A 14,512-nucleotide genomic window follows, 5' to 3' on the forward strand; every position below is an offset into this window, starting at 1 on the left:
CGATAGGCCACCTACTTTACACTAATATTGTGACAATAAGTGTGTAAAGGACACTGTTGGTGCCCTGCCTAGGCACCTACACTGAAGCCTTCTCTCCAACAGAAGAGGAAGAAAGGCCTGAGTGCTTACCCCACCTTCCTGCAGTGGCCCATGGCTAACCAGCATGAGAGTACAAAAGTCCAGCTCTTTGGCCCCTAAGTGGAACAAGTTTTGAGGTCTTATTTTATGCTCCAGAGCATTCCATGGAATCAGGCTAAGACTGGGACATCACCTGAAATCACACCCTTAGAGTTTTTCTTTTCCATGTCCTGCTTCACCCATTCCTTTGCTAGATTCTCCGAAGAACACTTAAATAAGTTTCTTTGCAAATATAAACTAATACTAATTATCAGCGCCCACTTGAGAGTCTTGTTTTATATAGCAAGCAACAGCTTTATTAATCATGGCAATAAGTAACTAAATAATTAGGCTTAACTTTTATAAATCCCAATGCAATTTTTATACATTTGTAAAATATATTTCTAAATAAATCCATATGTGGTAACTCTAAACACAATATCCAATATTTGCATATATATAAAACAGTGGATTCACAATTTCCATGCCAACAGAAATTAGCAGCAATTAAATAACTCACAGCAACACCAAATCTAAAAATATTTCCATTTGTTCTGAAGATATGTACATCATTTAGATATAGATATAGGTGATACAAGTACATACTTGTTAATATCCACCAGGGAGCTTTGGTATTTATGGTTAGACTAATACTTATTTCTTGCAGTAGGATAGTCACCAGTAGGATAGTGACTAAAAGCATTGCTGGGCACCAAAAGGATTATATACAGTAATTCAGGAAAAAAAAAATTTATAGTATAGCTACATTTATACACTGTAGTTACATTTTCTACAAAAGCATGTGTATAGAAAAGGCTAGAAGGGTACACTAAAATAACAATTATAGTGTTAAAGCAGAATGATTCCAGAAAATTTATTTTTAATATCCAGGAGTATTTGATCGATAAAAGCTGTCGGTTTGTATAGCATATAGATGAGCAGGGCCATCCAGTGTCAAATGTGAGTGACTTAAATTGTTTTTCCTGTCCTCAAATGTTGTTATAGCTTTGCATTCATCATCTCTAACATATAAATGATCAGGTTATATGTCTCTGAAAAATTGCTTTATTCAGCTATATTAAACCAAAGTTCTTGGTTAAATTTTTATTGTAACCTTCCAAATAAATTTGTTCCAGTGCTGAGAGCTTCTTAAATCATTTAAATCATCTTTTGACCTGCCCAGACTGATCAGGTTAGGTCTAAAACTGCTTAAATTTCTTGAGTATCCCTGTAATATAGAAACCTCTCCCCATACTTTATTTTCAATACTCTTGTAATAAACTCTTTGAACATTTAATCAATCTTAATCTGCTTGGAATACAATTATTTTACCTGTAAATGTTAAGAAGTCATTCAAGTGGACTTACTTAAATGCTATATTCAGTATTTGTAATCTTTTATTGAAAAGAAAATAATCAAAAGCATAAATGTATAAAAGCCTAATGTCCCAAATTGTTTTCTTCGTGTTTTGCCTTTTCTAACCAGCACAGGATGAATTAACTTTCACAGTCAGCCATGCAGATTTCACAGTCTCAGGCAGCTAAAGATGGTCTATGATTATCTTGCCAGTATTTATAGTTGCTGGCTCCAGTCCCCTACTGTCTCTCAACTTCCTCACATACTTGCCTGTTCAACAAAAATTCTAACTGTTGGTTATATTTACACTGACCATATATATAACTTGTTGTCCAATCTGAGACACTATATTAAAAACAGGAAGTGTTTTTAGCAATTAAGCCAAAACAACAGGTAGTATGAAATTGTCCTGGGTGAACCGTAATGTATGGCCCTGTTAGCATTGTGCAAAGTTACCAAACTTCCAGTGTCATAACCCCGAGTGGAATACACTTAGGTGAATGGATGCATAGGTAGGTGGAAGAGTCAATTAATGGACTGCATTTAGGGTTCATCCAGTTGGATTCTCTTTCTAATTTTCCAAATCAGTGTTATATATTTTGTTTGCATATCATTAACCCAATTCCACAGATACACATGAAAAATCCATCTTGAGGAAGATGTGGTAAAAAGAAAAGATGAATAAAATTAAACAGAAAATCTGAGTAGCCTATTGCCACTTAACTTGCCTCTTTTGCCTCATTAGTAAAATTAATGCATTGTATTATTTGGTTATTTTGAGCTCTGAAATTCATGAGTATAGGAAAGCCCAGAAGTCAATATAGAATTGTATTCATCTCTAATTGTAGAAGAGGACTTAACAAAAAAGTTTATGATCTAGAGCAGTGACAGACAAACTATGGTCCACAGGCCAAATTTGGCCTATTTCTGATTCTGTATGGCACTCAGTTAAGAACTGTTGTTACAGGTCAGCATTTACAATCAATTTGATGATAGCAGGCACTAAATTATAACCCAAATGAAGGATAATTTCAAACCTCAGGAAGAATCCAATTCTTCTCATTAGTAGCCTGATATTATAAAGTAATTTGACTTATTATTGTTATTATTATTATTACGTTTTCAATTCCGTCAACAACAACAGCAGAATGCTTTAGAATTTTATTTATTTTTCACGGCATAATCTTGATTTTCCCTATGTCCTGCAAAGTCTACTATTTACTATCTGGCCCTTTACAGGAAAAGTTAACTGACTTATGGACTCTTGCTATCAGTTTTGTTTCATCAAAACAAAAGACCACCCACACAACAATGTGGAGATGTGACTTGCTATTAACCTCTTTTGCTTTGTCACTGTTTCAATTCAGGTGTGCCCCTGGCTATACTGGCAGTCCAAGCAGCCCTGGAGGCTCCTGCCAAGAATGTGAGTGTGATCCCTATGGCTCACTGCCTGTGCCCTGTGACCCTGTCACAGGAATCTGCACGTGCCGACCCGGAGCCACGGGAAGGAAGTGTGACGGCTGCAAGCACTGGCATGCACGCGAGGGCTGGGAGTGTGTTTGTACGTATACTAACTTCGCGGTTAGTTTTGGAGGCCTCGATTCCATTTCTGTCTCATTTCCAATGAGAAAGACTGACTCCCTCTACCTCCCTTTTTTTTTTTTTTTTTTTTTTGCAATAGCTAGTTCTACTCTTCATTCTTTCTGACACTATCTATCCACCTTCTGCTGTTCACCTGCTGACTTCGTGTCCATCCTGCTGAGCTAAGAACAGCTGAGAAAATCCTCAGTGTGCTTTACTCAGTTCATTGAAAGACCTACAGTGAAGCTCCTGGAGGCATTTTATTTGATTTGTCCATCTCAGGGTTTCCAGTTTCGCCTCAAGTTGGCATTGCCTTTGTGACAGATTAAAGATCTGAGTATATTAAAAATTTTAGAATCCTCCTGAATTTGTAATCGACTGGACAGATACTTTAAGCCTTGAATGACAACTGACGTTTCTTTTCCCAGCTTTTATGAAAATCCTTGGGGATACTGCTTCATAATTTTCTCTTGAACTACAAAACTCGTAAGCAGTAACAATGAAGTCAAGTATTTTTACTCATGTACAATAAGTGGAGAGTAGTTTGCTCTCTTGCTGTCTGTCTTTTTTCTTACTGATTCTGGATTTGGTAGTGCCATATTGAAAGTACATTGAAATCAGTAGCTAAATATAATTCTTAGATCTTGCATACATTCAAATCCAAAATAGGTTATTTATAAATTTAAGGAAGGAATGCTGTTCTATAGTATTCTTTTCTTAAGGAATTTATTTTAACACCTTTTCTTTCAACATTTACCTATTTTAATGATGTTTGTGCATGTCAACATTTCTTGTTTTAGCATGTTGTTTGTGTCTAAATTGTAATAGTATCTTAAATAGAAGAATTTTTGTTTATGTTCTAGTTTTATAAGAGTTAACCTCAGAAGCTAAGGCTATATTAAAAAATACACCAAAAAGTTAAGACTGGGTGTTGTTTGGGAAAATAGATATTAAAATCATTTTTTCTTCGTATTTTAACCATCTTTAATGAAAATGTATTACACTGAAAATAAATGTGAAGGTAGGTGAGAGGGGAGAGATTAAATGTACTGTCAAATACATTTATATTGTCATATTTAGTTGTTAGTATATCCACACTCATTCTTCCCAAGTATAATGATATATTTTAATGATAATTAAAGAAGTAGACTACCAAAGTATTTTATAATATTGCTTTCAAGTTAAATAAATCATTAACTTGCACATAATTAACTAGATAATATATAGATATTCTTAATGTAAACATGAAACAGTCCTTGAATTATTAATCATCACTTTTATTAATTATCCAGAAGCAAACTTAAAATAAAAAGATCACATTAATGTTAAGCACAAAAATTAAACAATAGCACATTAAAATCTGGGGAAGATAATATAATGGGATTTTGGGGGAACATTTCTTTTAAAGAGAACTGGCATTCTGCCCATCAACAACAATGGCTTTAAGTTTTCATTGTTATTGTTGATGATCAATACTTTTTGAACATTTTGAATACATTTATCATTAGAAATCTTAACTCATCTTCTCCCTGTCGCATATGCAGGTTTCTAATTTCCACTTGTCCCATGTGATATTAACAAAAGGGCCAAACCTCCAGCTACAAAGCTAAACCAGTTTTATTTTATTTTATTTTATTTTTTGAGACGGAGTCTCGCTTTGTCGCCCAGGCTGGAGTGCGGTGGTGAGATCTTGGCTCACTGCAAGCTCCACCTCCCGGGTTCCCGCCATTCTCCTGCCTCAGCCTCCCGAGTAGCTGGGACTACAGGCGCCTGCCACCACTCCCGGCTAATTTTTTTGTATTTTTTAGTAGAGATGGGGTTTCGCCGTGTTAGCCAGGATGGTCTCGATCTCCTGACCTCGTGATCCGCTCGCCTCGGCCTCCCAAAGTGCTGGGATTACAGGCGTGAGCCACCGTGCCCGGCCTAAACCAGTTTTATAATGCCTATTTGCTTTGTTCTTGCCCCATGAGGAAATGTATTTGCAGGGGTTACACATGATATTTAATTCAGTTGCTAGACTGGAAGTGTTTATATTCTTTTGGAGGGTTAAATAATAGCAATTTTTCTTCCAGAAAAAAATATTAAATTATAGGATTGTTTTTGATATCTAGACCCTTTTGCTAAAGCACAATTAATTATCTTATAATTATGCTGTATAGATTTTCCATATACTGCTCTTAAGCATTAGTGATTTCCACTTACTTCTAGGAATGTTTTCTCTTCACCTTTCATGAAGCTAACTCGAAGAATTGTTACACAGAGTATCTTTAGACTTTTCATGTTTTCTTTTCTTCTAAAATTTCTCCAGTTATGGAAAAATGTGCCATGATTCTATGATCTTGGCCTTTCCCAGGATTCAGTTTCTACTTCTACTCCTAGTTTTGAAATGAGATAAAAGAAGACACAAGTGAGGATGTAATTCTGACTTATTCTCAATTCTCCTTTTAATATATTTCTGTATCCTTAAGCTAAATTAGTGTGAGAGATCAAAAAATGGGTTCATCTTGTGTGTTTGATCTGCAGGGCCTGTTTTAGCACCTGTGGTCGTGGTGGACTTGTCTAAGGCCTGGGGGTGAGAGTAAAGGAGGTAGCTTGGCTCAAGCAAGAGAATTTAGATGTAGTAAGAGAAATGTCTGCAGTGCTTGTTGTTAATATGGTACTGACTACAGAAAATAAACTTTCTCCTATTACTTAGAATAAGTAAACAGTTTAGTAGCATGTATTGTACAAGAGTTAATTTTGCTCCCTTTAGTTACTTCTCTGGGAAATATAATTTAGACTGATCCACACCATAGATTTGTGTATTTCAAAAAAAGAAAGAGAGAAATGCATGATAAATGACCTAAGCCTGATCATTGCATGATCTCAGGTAATTTGCTTATTAGTGAAAGGAATCTATACACTCACTATAAATATAGATTAGGCTCTTATTTCACAAAGGATATAAAATTCTGCTGAAGAGATCAGGCAAAACAAAGCCAATGCAGGAACTGTGAAAGGACTTCTCTTGGACACCTTGGTCCCTAAAATACTTACAGCTTCCAGGGACAGCTGCCAGTGACCAGGCCTGGATTTTGCTGGATCCAAAATGGAATTTTTTTTGCAGCACACAGGCCTTTTATATGTGGATTTTAACTACTATCATGAAGAATTTATACGAATAATCTGTGTCCACATTAGGAACTATTTAGACATCACAGTCTTTCAAAGTTAGTGACCTAAATTCAGCCCCACCAAGCAGAGTCAGTTCCTGGGCCTAACTCAGCAATGTATTCACCTTCAAATTCCAGACATTCTCTACAGTCCCTTTTACCACACAGGGTTCATCATAATAGTAACTTTATTTAAAGGCTCACCTTGACTGAGAACTTGCCATTTTCCAGGCACTATATTAAGCATTTCACATGTGGTTCTTTTCATTCTTGTAACATTCCTGTTCCTTATCATCCCCACTGTGTGATAAGAACACTTGAATTTAGGTAGGTTAAGTCATTTTCTCAGTGACTTTTCAGTAGATCTGTGATTTGAGCATGGGTCAGTCTTACAAATCTTATTTTCGTAACCTCTGTGCTGGCTACTGATAAACAGAGAAAGCAAACGTGGTTTAGCCAATATATTCAACAGTAATGAATTCAGCCTGCTTCCGTTTTAGAGACCATTCTACCTCGATTAAAAATAAATATAAAATGAGGTAAAATTACAAAATGAGAAATTTTAAGTATATATAACTCGATACTGACATTTATTTTCTTCTAACCTTTGAGACTCCTCTAAGATTTAAAACATTATGGCATTTATGGTAGATTCGTTTTCATCAGAGATGGTCAAGTAGAGAGTGTCTTCTACACTAGCTGGATGCCCAGATTAACTTCACAGCCTCTTTTTATTCTAAAAGGAATTATTTGGGACAGCTTTACAATGTTATGTATGTTGGTGAGTTCTGAACAGATATTTTATTAATTTCCCAAATTAAGACTTCTTCTTAATAAGTTAATACAAATCCATCCTCCTCTTTCAACTCTCGTTCATAGTTCACATGTCATTTTATAAAATGAGAACAACTAACCTGCCTTCAAGGAACTTAAAAATGAACGAAGAAGCCATTATTTGCTTAGCAGTAAAGTTTAGTATTTTGAAACACAAAACTTGGATTTGTTCATATCCTATTTTCTGTAAACTCATATAATTAACACAGAATAACTCATGTGATGTTTAAAATAGATTATGAGTGGCATAGTAAAATATATTACTCTCCTAGAGAACAGAAATTAAAATTAGTATCTGTTGGCAAGATATTACTTCATAAAAATTGCCTGAAATAACATTTTATAAATATCAAATTGATGTTGCCTATTTTTAATCACTGCATAGTGAGGTATTTGGGATATATCAGCTTTTATTATTTACAGTAACAATTTACTTAAATTCTAACATACATTTATTTAAAATAAAACATACACTTTGCTTGCCAATGTGTAAAAGTGATCACAAAGTATGTTTTCCACTTGCAGCCTGAGATTAACCTAGCTAAATGTGATAATTTACCTTAACTCTGTAAAATAGGCAACTTCCAACCACTTGGTGAAACCTGAAGTCTGAAGTTTTATTCTACCTTGACCTACAAAAATGTAATCAACACTGTTGTTTTTAATAGCCAGTTGCCACCAAAGATCTGATCACAATAATGCAGAGACCATTATATATTATCACTAGAACACTATTTTACATTTATAATAAAAAATGATTAATAATGGCAGTTATGGCTCCCTATACATGGGAGCAGAAACAAAATAAAATGTGGTTATCACTGTAGTGAAAACAGGACTTTCTATTCTAAAAGATGATGATAAACATCAGTTGATCTCCAGATGCTGATTATTGATCTAACACTTTGCTTGTTGTACCTCCTAAATGTCATCCTCTCTCTGTTCCTCCTCACTGCTCAAGTAAGCTCTTATTTGGAAGGACAGTATGTATGATATAGTTTTCTATAAGTCTAAGCTGTGACATGTTGTTCACATCCAGGTGTTAGGCAATCTATAAAACATTTTCTCTTCACCTTGTCTGCACCTTCTACTCATTTGTTGTGTTAGTAAAAGATATTTGAGTTTCTTGTTGTCAACCTTAGCATTGGTCCAGGCTAACAGTGTGTGGAATGGCAACTATCACTGTGATTCTAGATGATTTTCCTAGTTGTTAGAGATCCGTCTCAGTGGTTTGTATATCATTGAGGAAGCTGCTCTGTTAGCTGATTAAGGAGTTGCGCATTTGAATTGTCATATAGAGACAGCTGATGACTGTTGCCTTTGTTTTCAGCAAGTTTTATTTTAAGAGTAAACTAAACTCTATTTTGATTGCAATTTCCACCCTGGCAAGGCCCAGGAGGTTTTACTGACCTTAAAAGACAAACTAAAATCACCTAATCTTAAAGTTGGAAGAAATAAGTAAACTAGTCTAGCCTTCTCTTTTTCTGTGACGTCCACAAAACAGACAGTATCCTAATGCAAGGAAGCATGGCGTTATGAAGTGGCTACAGAAGGTTTGAATCCTAGCTTGCAATTTGTGTGACATTATTTAATTTCCTAAACCTCATTTTCATCATCTGTAAAATGGATATAAAATACTACATACATGTATGTTAAGTATCTAAGCATAATAGGTGCTCAATAAATTCTAGGCATTGTTATCATCAGTTATGAGGTAACCATTTTTTTCCCCAAAGACCTGATGTTTTGTGCAACTCATCAGTTTCTGATGAAATATTTTCTTTATTTTAGGCTGACTTTCCGTTTCCAGTTATTATCTCTAATTCTAGGCTCTTCAAGTCACTGAAAACCCCTTTTATGGCCACCTTACATTCCTCCTGTCTTTAAGCCCTTCGCATGCATTATTTATAGATTCATAAGCACCCTGGTTGTCACTATTTTTCTCATCTGTAAAATGAGGATACGAATAGTATTTACCTCACAGAATTGCTGTAAATATTAAGTGAGATAATGATGGCAAAATATAATACATTGCCTGTCAGGTAGTGACTGTTGTGTAGATAAAAACTATTATCCCATTATTATTTATAGGACTTTCAAAGTTTCCATTAGTGTTTTGAACAGTTATACCATCTTTGAACCACACTGAACTTGTTTTCCTATGTATTATATATATAATTTGATTTAATATCTATAAAACACATATCATATCATTATTTAATATACAAAACCATATATATAAAACATGTACATATAAAACACATATATCATAAAACATATATAAAAAACATAAATATCATTACTTGGTACGTCAGCAAATTCATCAGTCTCAACTGAAGTCTACTGCTTTCCTCTCTATTCAAAGAAATGACAGGTTTAAAGGCCTTCTTAATGACTCTGGAATTAAATATTTATTTTAGAAGATATTTATTTTAAAATAGAATAACTAAGTACATTTTAATAAGCCATAAATATATGCTAATGTAAAAGTTTCTTTTTGAAGATGATAAGGGGAAGTGAGAAACATAAAATTCAGATCCAGGGAACCATCAATGGCATTCATCTGGAAGAGTTAATTTAAACACACATTAACACATAATTTTATCTTTTGTTAAAAACATGTCTTTATTCATTTTATTCCTATTTGATTAGAGCAGAGAATTTATGTATCTCTACCTAAAATTGGTTAATAGTTTTGGCCGTTTCAAAAATACTCAGTGTCCTCATTTTAGCTTCAGCTTCTTTGGTTTGGATGCAGTGTGTGATTTCTTTTGTGACAGTAAGCCAGCAGCTATTATGCATGGGGAATCCTGGTAGAAATGCAGTATTTTGTACTAATTGCTAACCGAAAGATCTGTAATACTGGCTGCATGATTTGCCCCTTACATGTGCCCAGCTATAACAATCTGAATTTAGTACTGCGTTTGTTAATATTAGACACAAATTTATCCTGACACTTTTATAGGCAAAGCCTCGGAAACATTTAGTCATGTAAAATATAATCACGGTCTTGAAATATTTGCTTTTGCTCCTCTGCATTTTAGGCAGGATTTCACTTTGTAACCTTATCAGTATTGCTGAATTTGGAGAATGGTTTGGAAAGGTTCTTTGAGGTCCCGACTGTAAGATAGGTGTTAATTTACACTGAGCTGTTACTGCACTTTGTCAAAGAACAGTCGTTTACACAATGTGAATAGTCCATGTCTCTACATACTCTTCAGATCTTCCCTATTATAGTGAATTAAATTTGGTTTTAATTTGCATTCCATTTCCAATGTTTGTTGCCAGACACTTTGGACTTTTTGAGGGCAAATAAAAATAGCTTCTGGTGTAAGCGAAATATTTTGTGTCCGAGTAAAATAGCAAACCATTAGGTAAAGGACACTTTTCCCCATGTGTTTACCTTATAACTTCATGAGCTAGACTTGTACAGAAGCTTTGAAAAAATCCCCATGGCTGTCATATTCATAAGTCTCTCTGACCCATTCAGACAGATGTTAGTATATTACTTGGAGCATACTATAAAACTTACCTTTCACTTATGGAAATGTGCTTGTACTTTGTTCCCCAAAAAGCAAATATAGAGACCATAAGACATGGGATAATAATAGACCTTTGGACACAGAAACATAAAACGGAATGTATGAGCCCTTGAAAGAGCAATTAAATACATTTTCATTTCAACAACTGAAGATGAGGAACCAAAACAGATGGGCAGGGGATAGAATAAATGAGAGAAAAATCAGTATTCATCATGCCTCTTGGCATTCTAGTACACCAATTTACTCCATAGCATATTACAGTACGTCAGCTCTAGTTCTGCAGACCAGTCCCTGGTTTATTCTTGTATGAGGTAAAAATTGAGAAAACTATAGGTACTTTCCCTGGCAATTTCTGGAACCACCTAGTAAAGAGTATCTAACTATGCTATTATCAACAAACTGATTCAATTCCTTCTTGGATATAGGTAGGTTATATATTATTAAATAAATTAAAGAATAATTTAGTGTTTGCTATTAAAGGCACATGCTACCCTAAAAAGCATGGTGAAACATCTTATTATCGTTATCAAGTATCTTTCAAGATCTTGTAGGTGAAAAATGAGCAAATTGCTTGCTTACGTCCTGGGAACATCTGCCCAAAATACATCTTCACTAGAGGTGAAATGGAACTTTTAAAACAATGATTAACTTGGGCTCAGTGTGAAAAGAACCTTCCTATTTTTCATAATTCCTAATAAAATTGTAATTGTTACCAATGCTGTTTTTAACCTATTAATTGCAGTTGAAAGTCTCTGATCTGAATCACATGTGCAAACCTTGAATAAGTGTATCCGTTATTGATTGTATCAGTTATACATTCCAAAAGTTTAGTAGCTTAAAACAACAAGGACGTACACTCTCATGATTCTGAAGGTTGGCAATTTGGGCTGAGCTCAGTTGGACAGATCTTCCACTGTCATGCCCAGGGGTTGCCAGATGGCGTCAAGCCCAAGTTGGGGCCTCAACTGCCCTTTCCTCTCTCACGTTTCCTCCCTTCCCCAAGGAGGCTAACCTGGGATTGTTCTGAAGGCAGCAGGGGTCCAAGAGTGTGAAAGCAGAAACTGCAAAATTCAGTATGCTCCTCTGCCACTTTCTGTCCGTCAGAGTATGCTGCAAAGCCAACCCAGATTCCAGGGGAAGGGAAGTAGACTTCACCTCTTAATGGGAGGTGCAGCAAAGAAGTATTAACAATAACCTTTTTTTTTTTTCTTTTTTTTGAGATGGGGTCTCACTCTGTCACCCAGGCTGGAGTGCAGTGGCATGATCTAGGCTCACTGCAGCCGGATTCAAGTGATACTCCTCCCTCAGCCTCCTGCGTAGCTGGGACTATAGGCACATGCCACCATGCCTGGCTAATTTTTGTATTTTTAGTAGAGACGGGGTTTCACCATGTTGGCCCGGCTGGTCTCAAACTTCTGAACTCAAGTGATCTATCTGCCTGTGTCAAGCCTCCCAAATCCTGCTTGGATTACAGGCCTGAGCCACCACACCCAGCCAATAGTAACCATTTTTAATTCTCCCCAGAAATGAGCATCGCTTGATCTGTCAGTCATGGTGTTGTTTCTTTCCTCCTAAAGTTCTGTGCTGATTTTCTTCCCCTCCATCTCTCCATTACAACATCCCTTTCCTGAGTCAAAACTGAATTCCTTCAGGCAGGCATCTGAATAGTCATTCTTATTGATCGGACAATCTCTGCCTCTGCAATCACAAGATAGTTCTCTTTCTCTCTCTAAACCATGGTTTTTAATGTATTCTCCTGTTCTTCACACATCTGTGAGGTTTTCTAGCTTGTTCTCACATTCAGAAGTTTTCTGTTCAGCCAACCCCAACCTTGTCCCTTTTCCTTCTTCCCCTCTCTCTTCTCTCCTAACATTCTACCTCCCTGATCTCACTATTTCATGTACTTGGGCACACATCATGCTCAAACATTAACCCCTGCCATTCTCTTTGTCCAAAATGTTTTGATGCCCTTCTTTCACAAAAATATTAGCCCACAAATATTTATTGAATGTTAACTGTGTAAAACACCCTTTCCTAGGCACCATAACCAAGGTGTTTAAGGTCCCTTCTTTAATGAGGGAGAAAGAATATATAAATAAATAAAGTAATAAGGTAGCCCAAACAGGTATGAGTGTTAAGAAAGCAAAGGAAATGCAGTAGTGACTGGTGCAGGGTATGGGGCAGGTGGTGGTGGGGAGTTTCAGGTAACAGTAATTTTAGAATCATCAGAGACTGTCCCTCTGAAAAAGTGACACTTGAACTCTTGACTTGAACACCCAGGAACCAGGTGAGAGAAGACCAAGGGAGAAGAATTCTAGGTAGAGAAGACAGCAAGCAAAAGGACCTCTTCCAAATCCTTGCTCCCTTGAAGATTGAGCATCCCTGTAATTTATCACCTGGTTCAGTGGTTTTACCATTTGGCTACATGGTTTTTCAAATACTGGAATATTTTAAAAATACAGTGCTCACGCCTGTAATCCCAGCATGCTGGGAAGCTGAGGTGGGAGGATCACTTGAGGCCAGGAATCTGACACCAGCCAGGGCAACACAGCAAGACCCCATCTCTACATAAAAAAAAAAAATAGCTGGATGTGGTGGCATATGCCTGTAGTCGCAGTCACTCGGGAGGCTGAGGCAGGAGGATCACCTGAGCCCAGGACTTTGAGGCTGCAGTAAGTCATGATCACACCACTGTACTCCAGCATGGGTGGCAGAGCAAGACCCTGTCTCAGAAAAAAAAATAAAAGTAGAAATACTGAAGCTTAGACCTTACCACAGACCCATCAAATCACATTCTGTGGTGGTGAGGAGGGAAAGAGCCCAGATATCTGTATTTTATAAATCCTTATGTGATCCCAATGGGCAGCCAAAGTGAGAACCACTGATCCACACCAATGTTTGTCACATTCTAATGTGCAGAGATAACGTGGGACCTTTCTAAAGTGCAGATTCTGATTTCCTAGATCTGGGGTAGAGCCCGATTATACATTTCTGATAAGCTTCCAAATCGTGCCAAAACTGCTGGTCTGATTGCTACTCAGAGTGTGGTTCACAGACCAGCAGTATCAGTATCATATTCTCAATCAGAGACTAAGAGAAACCAGGTGATCAAATCACCTCCTGATTCAGAAACACTGGGTGGGGGGGGGGGTGTGACCTAGCCCTCTGGGATTTCTAAAAGTCCTACAGGTGTTGAGGCCCACTAAAGCTTGAGAATCAGACTGTGGATCTTGGTGTTTAGACACAGTCAATTCGGCACTTAATTGAGTTCTATGTTGTGTTTTCTGTAACTGTTTAATATAGACAGGTCTGCTGAAGGTTGCATTGAACGGGGCTATGAAGCCAAAACAATCTTTTCCTTTTACTTGGTTTCCATGCAGTGCAAATTCTGTTTCATTCTGGCTAGGAGAAGAGTAATAGATACAGCCCTAGTTCCAGACTTCTGCTCTTGCCTCCAAAGCCTCTGTGTTCACTCAGCTTGTGAAGTATCAGGAGCTTGCAAAGCCCCTGCAGGTGATGCTCTGCAGTTGCAGGTGTCACCTGCAAGGAGCTGATTTATTAAAAGCCCTGCCAGGGCAGTTTAATCCCTGTGAAGTGATATTGTAACTCACCTCTAGCTGCTGTCCTATCAAAAAATCACCCTCCGTCCTCCTTCTCTTTGTTTACAAGCACCAGTTAATGGTTTTCTCTCCATTAAGCAGCTCAGGGGACTGCTATTTAGAGAACTAATTGAATTCTTGCCAAGTTTGGGCATGATCCAGAGCTACTCCAATTCTCATATTTTCCATGCTATGTATTTTCCCCTATTCTAACATGTATATAGAGTTGATACCTCTATCTGCAGAATGTAAGAAATTATAACTGTACACATGAGAGTATATTATAAATGCGGTAGTTCGTGCTCCTTGGCATGAAGAAACACCTTATTAC

At 36.7% G+C, this 14,512-nt stretch overlaps 1 protein-coding gene across 9 annotated transcripts in view; it reads left to right on the plus strand.

Moving 5' to 3' along the window:
- The window catches only part of LAMA2 (laminin subunit alpha 2), a 611,630-nt gene that overhangs the window by 445,717 nt on the left and 151,401 nt on the right, over window positions 1-14,512 (plus strand). For 7 of the 9 annotated variants that reach the window (XM_065543374.2, XM_065543380.2, XM_065543378.2 and 4 more), the window contains one exon: window positions 2,841-3,034. In XM_065543374.2, coding sequence (XP_065399446.1) covers window positions 2,841-3,034 — 194 coding nt within the window. The remainder of the gene's footprint in view (window positions 1-2,840; window positions 3,035-14,512) is intronic. The other 2 variants (XM_065543379.2, XM_074037030.1) reach the window with 1 other exon arrangement.

The sequence above is a fragment of the Macaca fascicularis genome, chromosome 4 (genome assembly GCF_037993035.2).
Source record: "Macaca fascicularis isolate 582-1 chromosome 4, T2T-MFA8v1.1".
Taxonomy (NCBI): domain Eukaryota; kingdom Metazoa; phylum Chordata; class Mammalia; order Primates; family Cercopithecidae; genus Macaca; species Macaca fascicularis.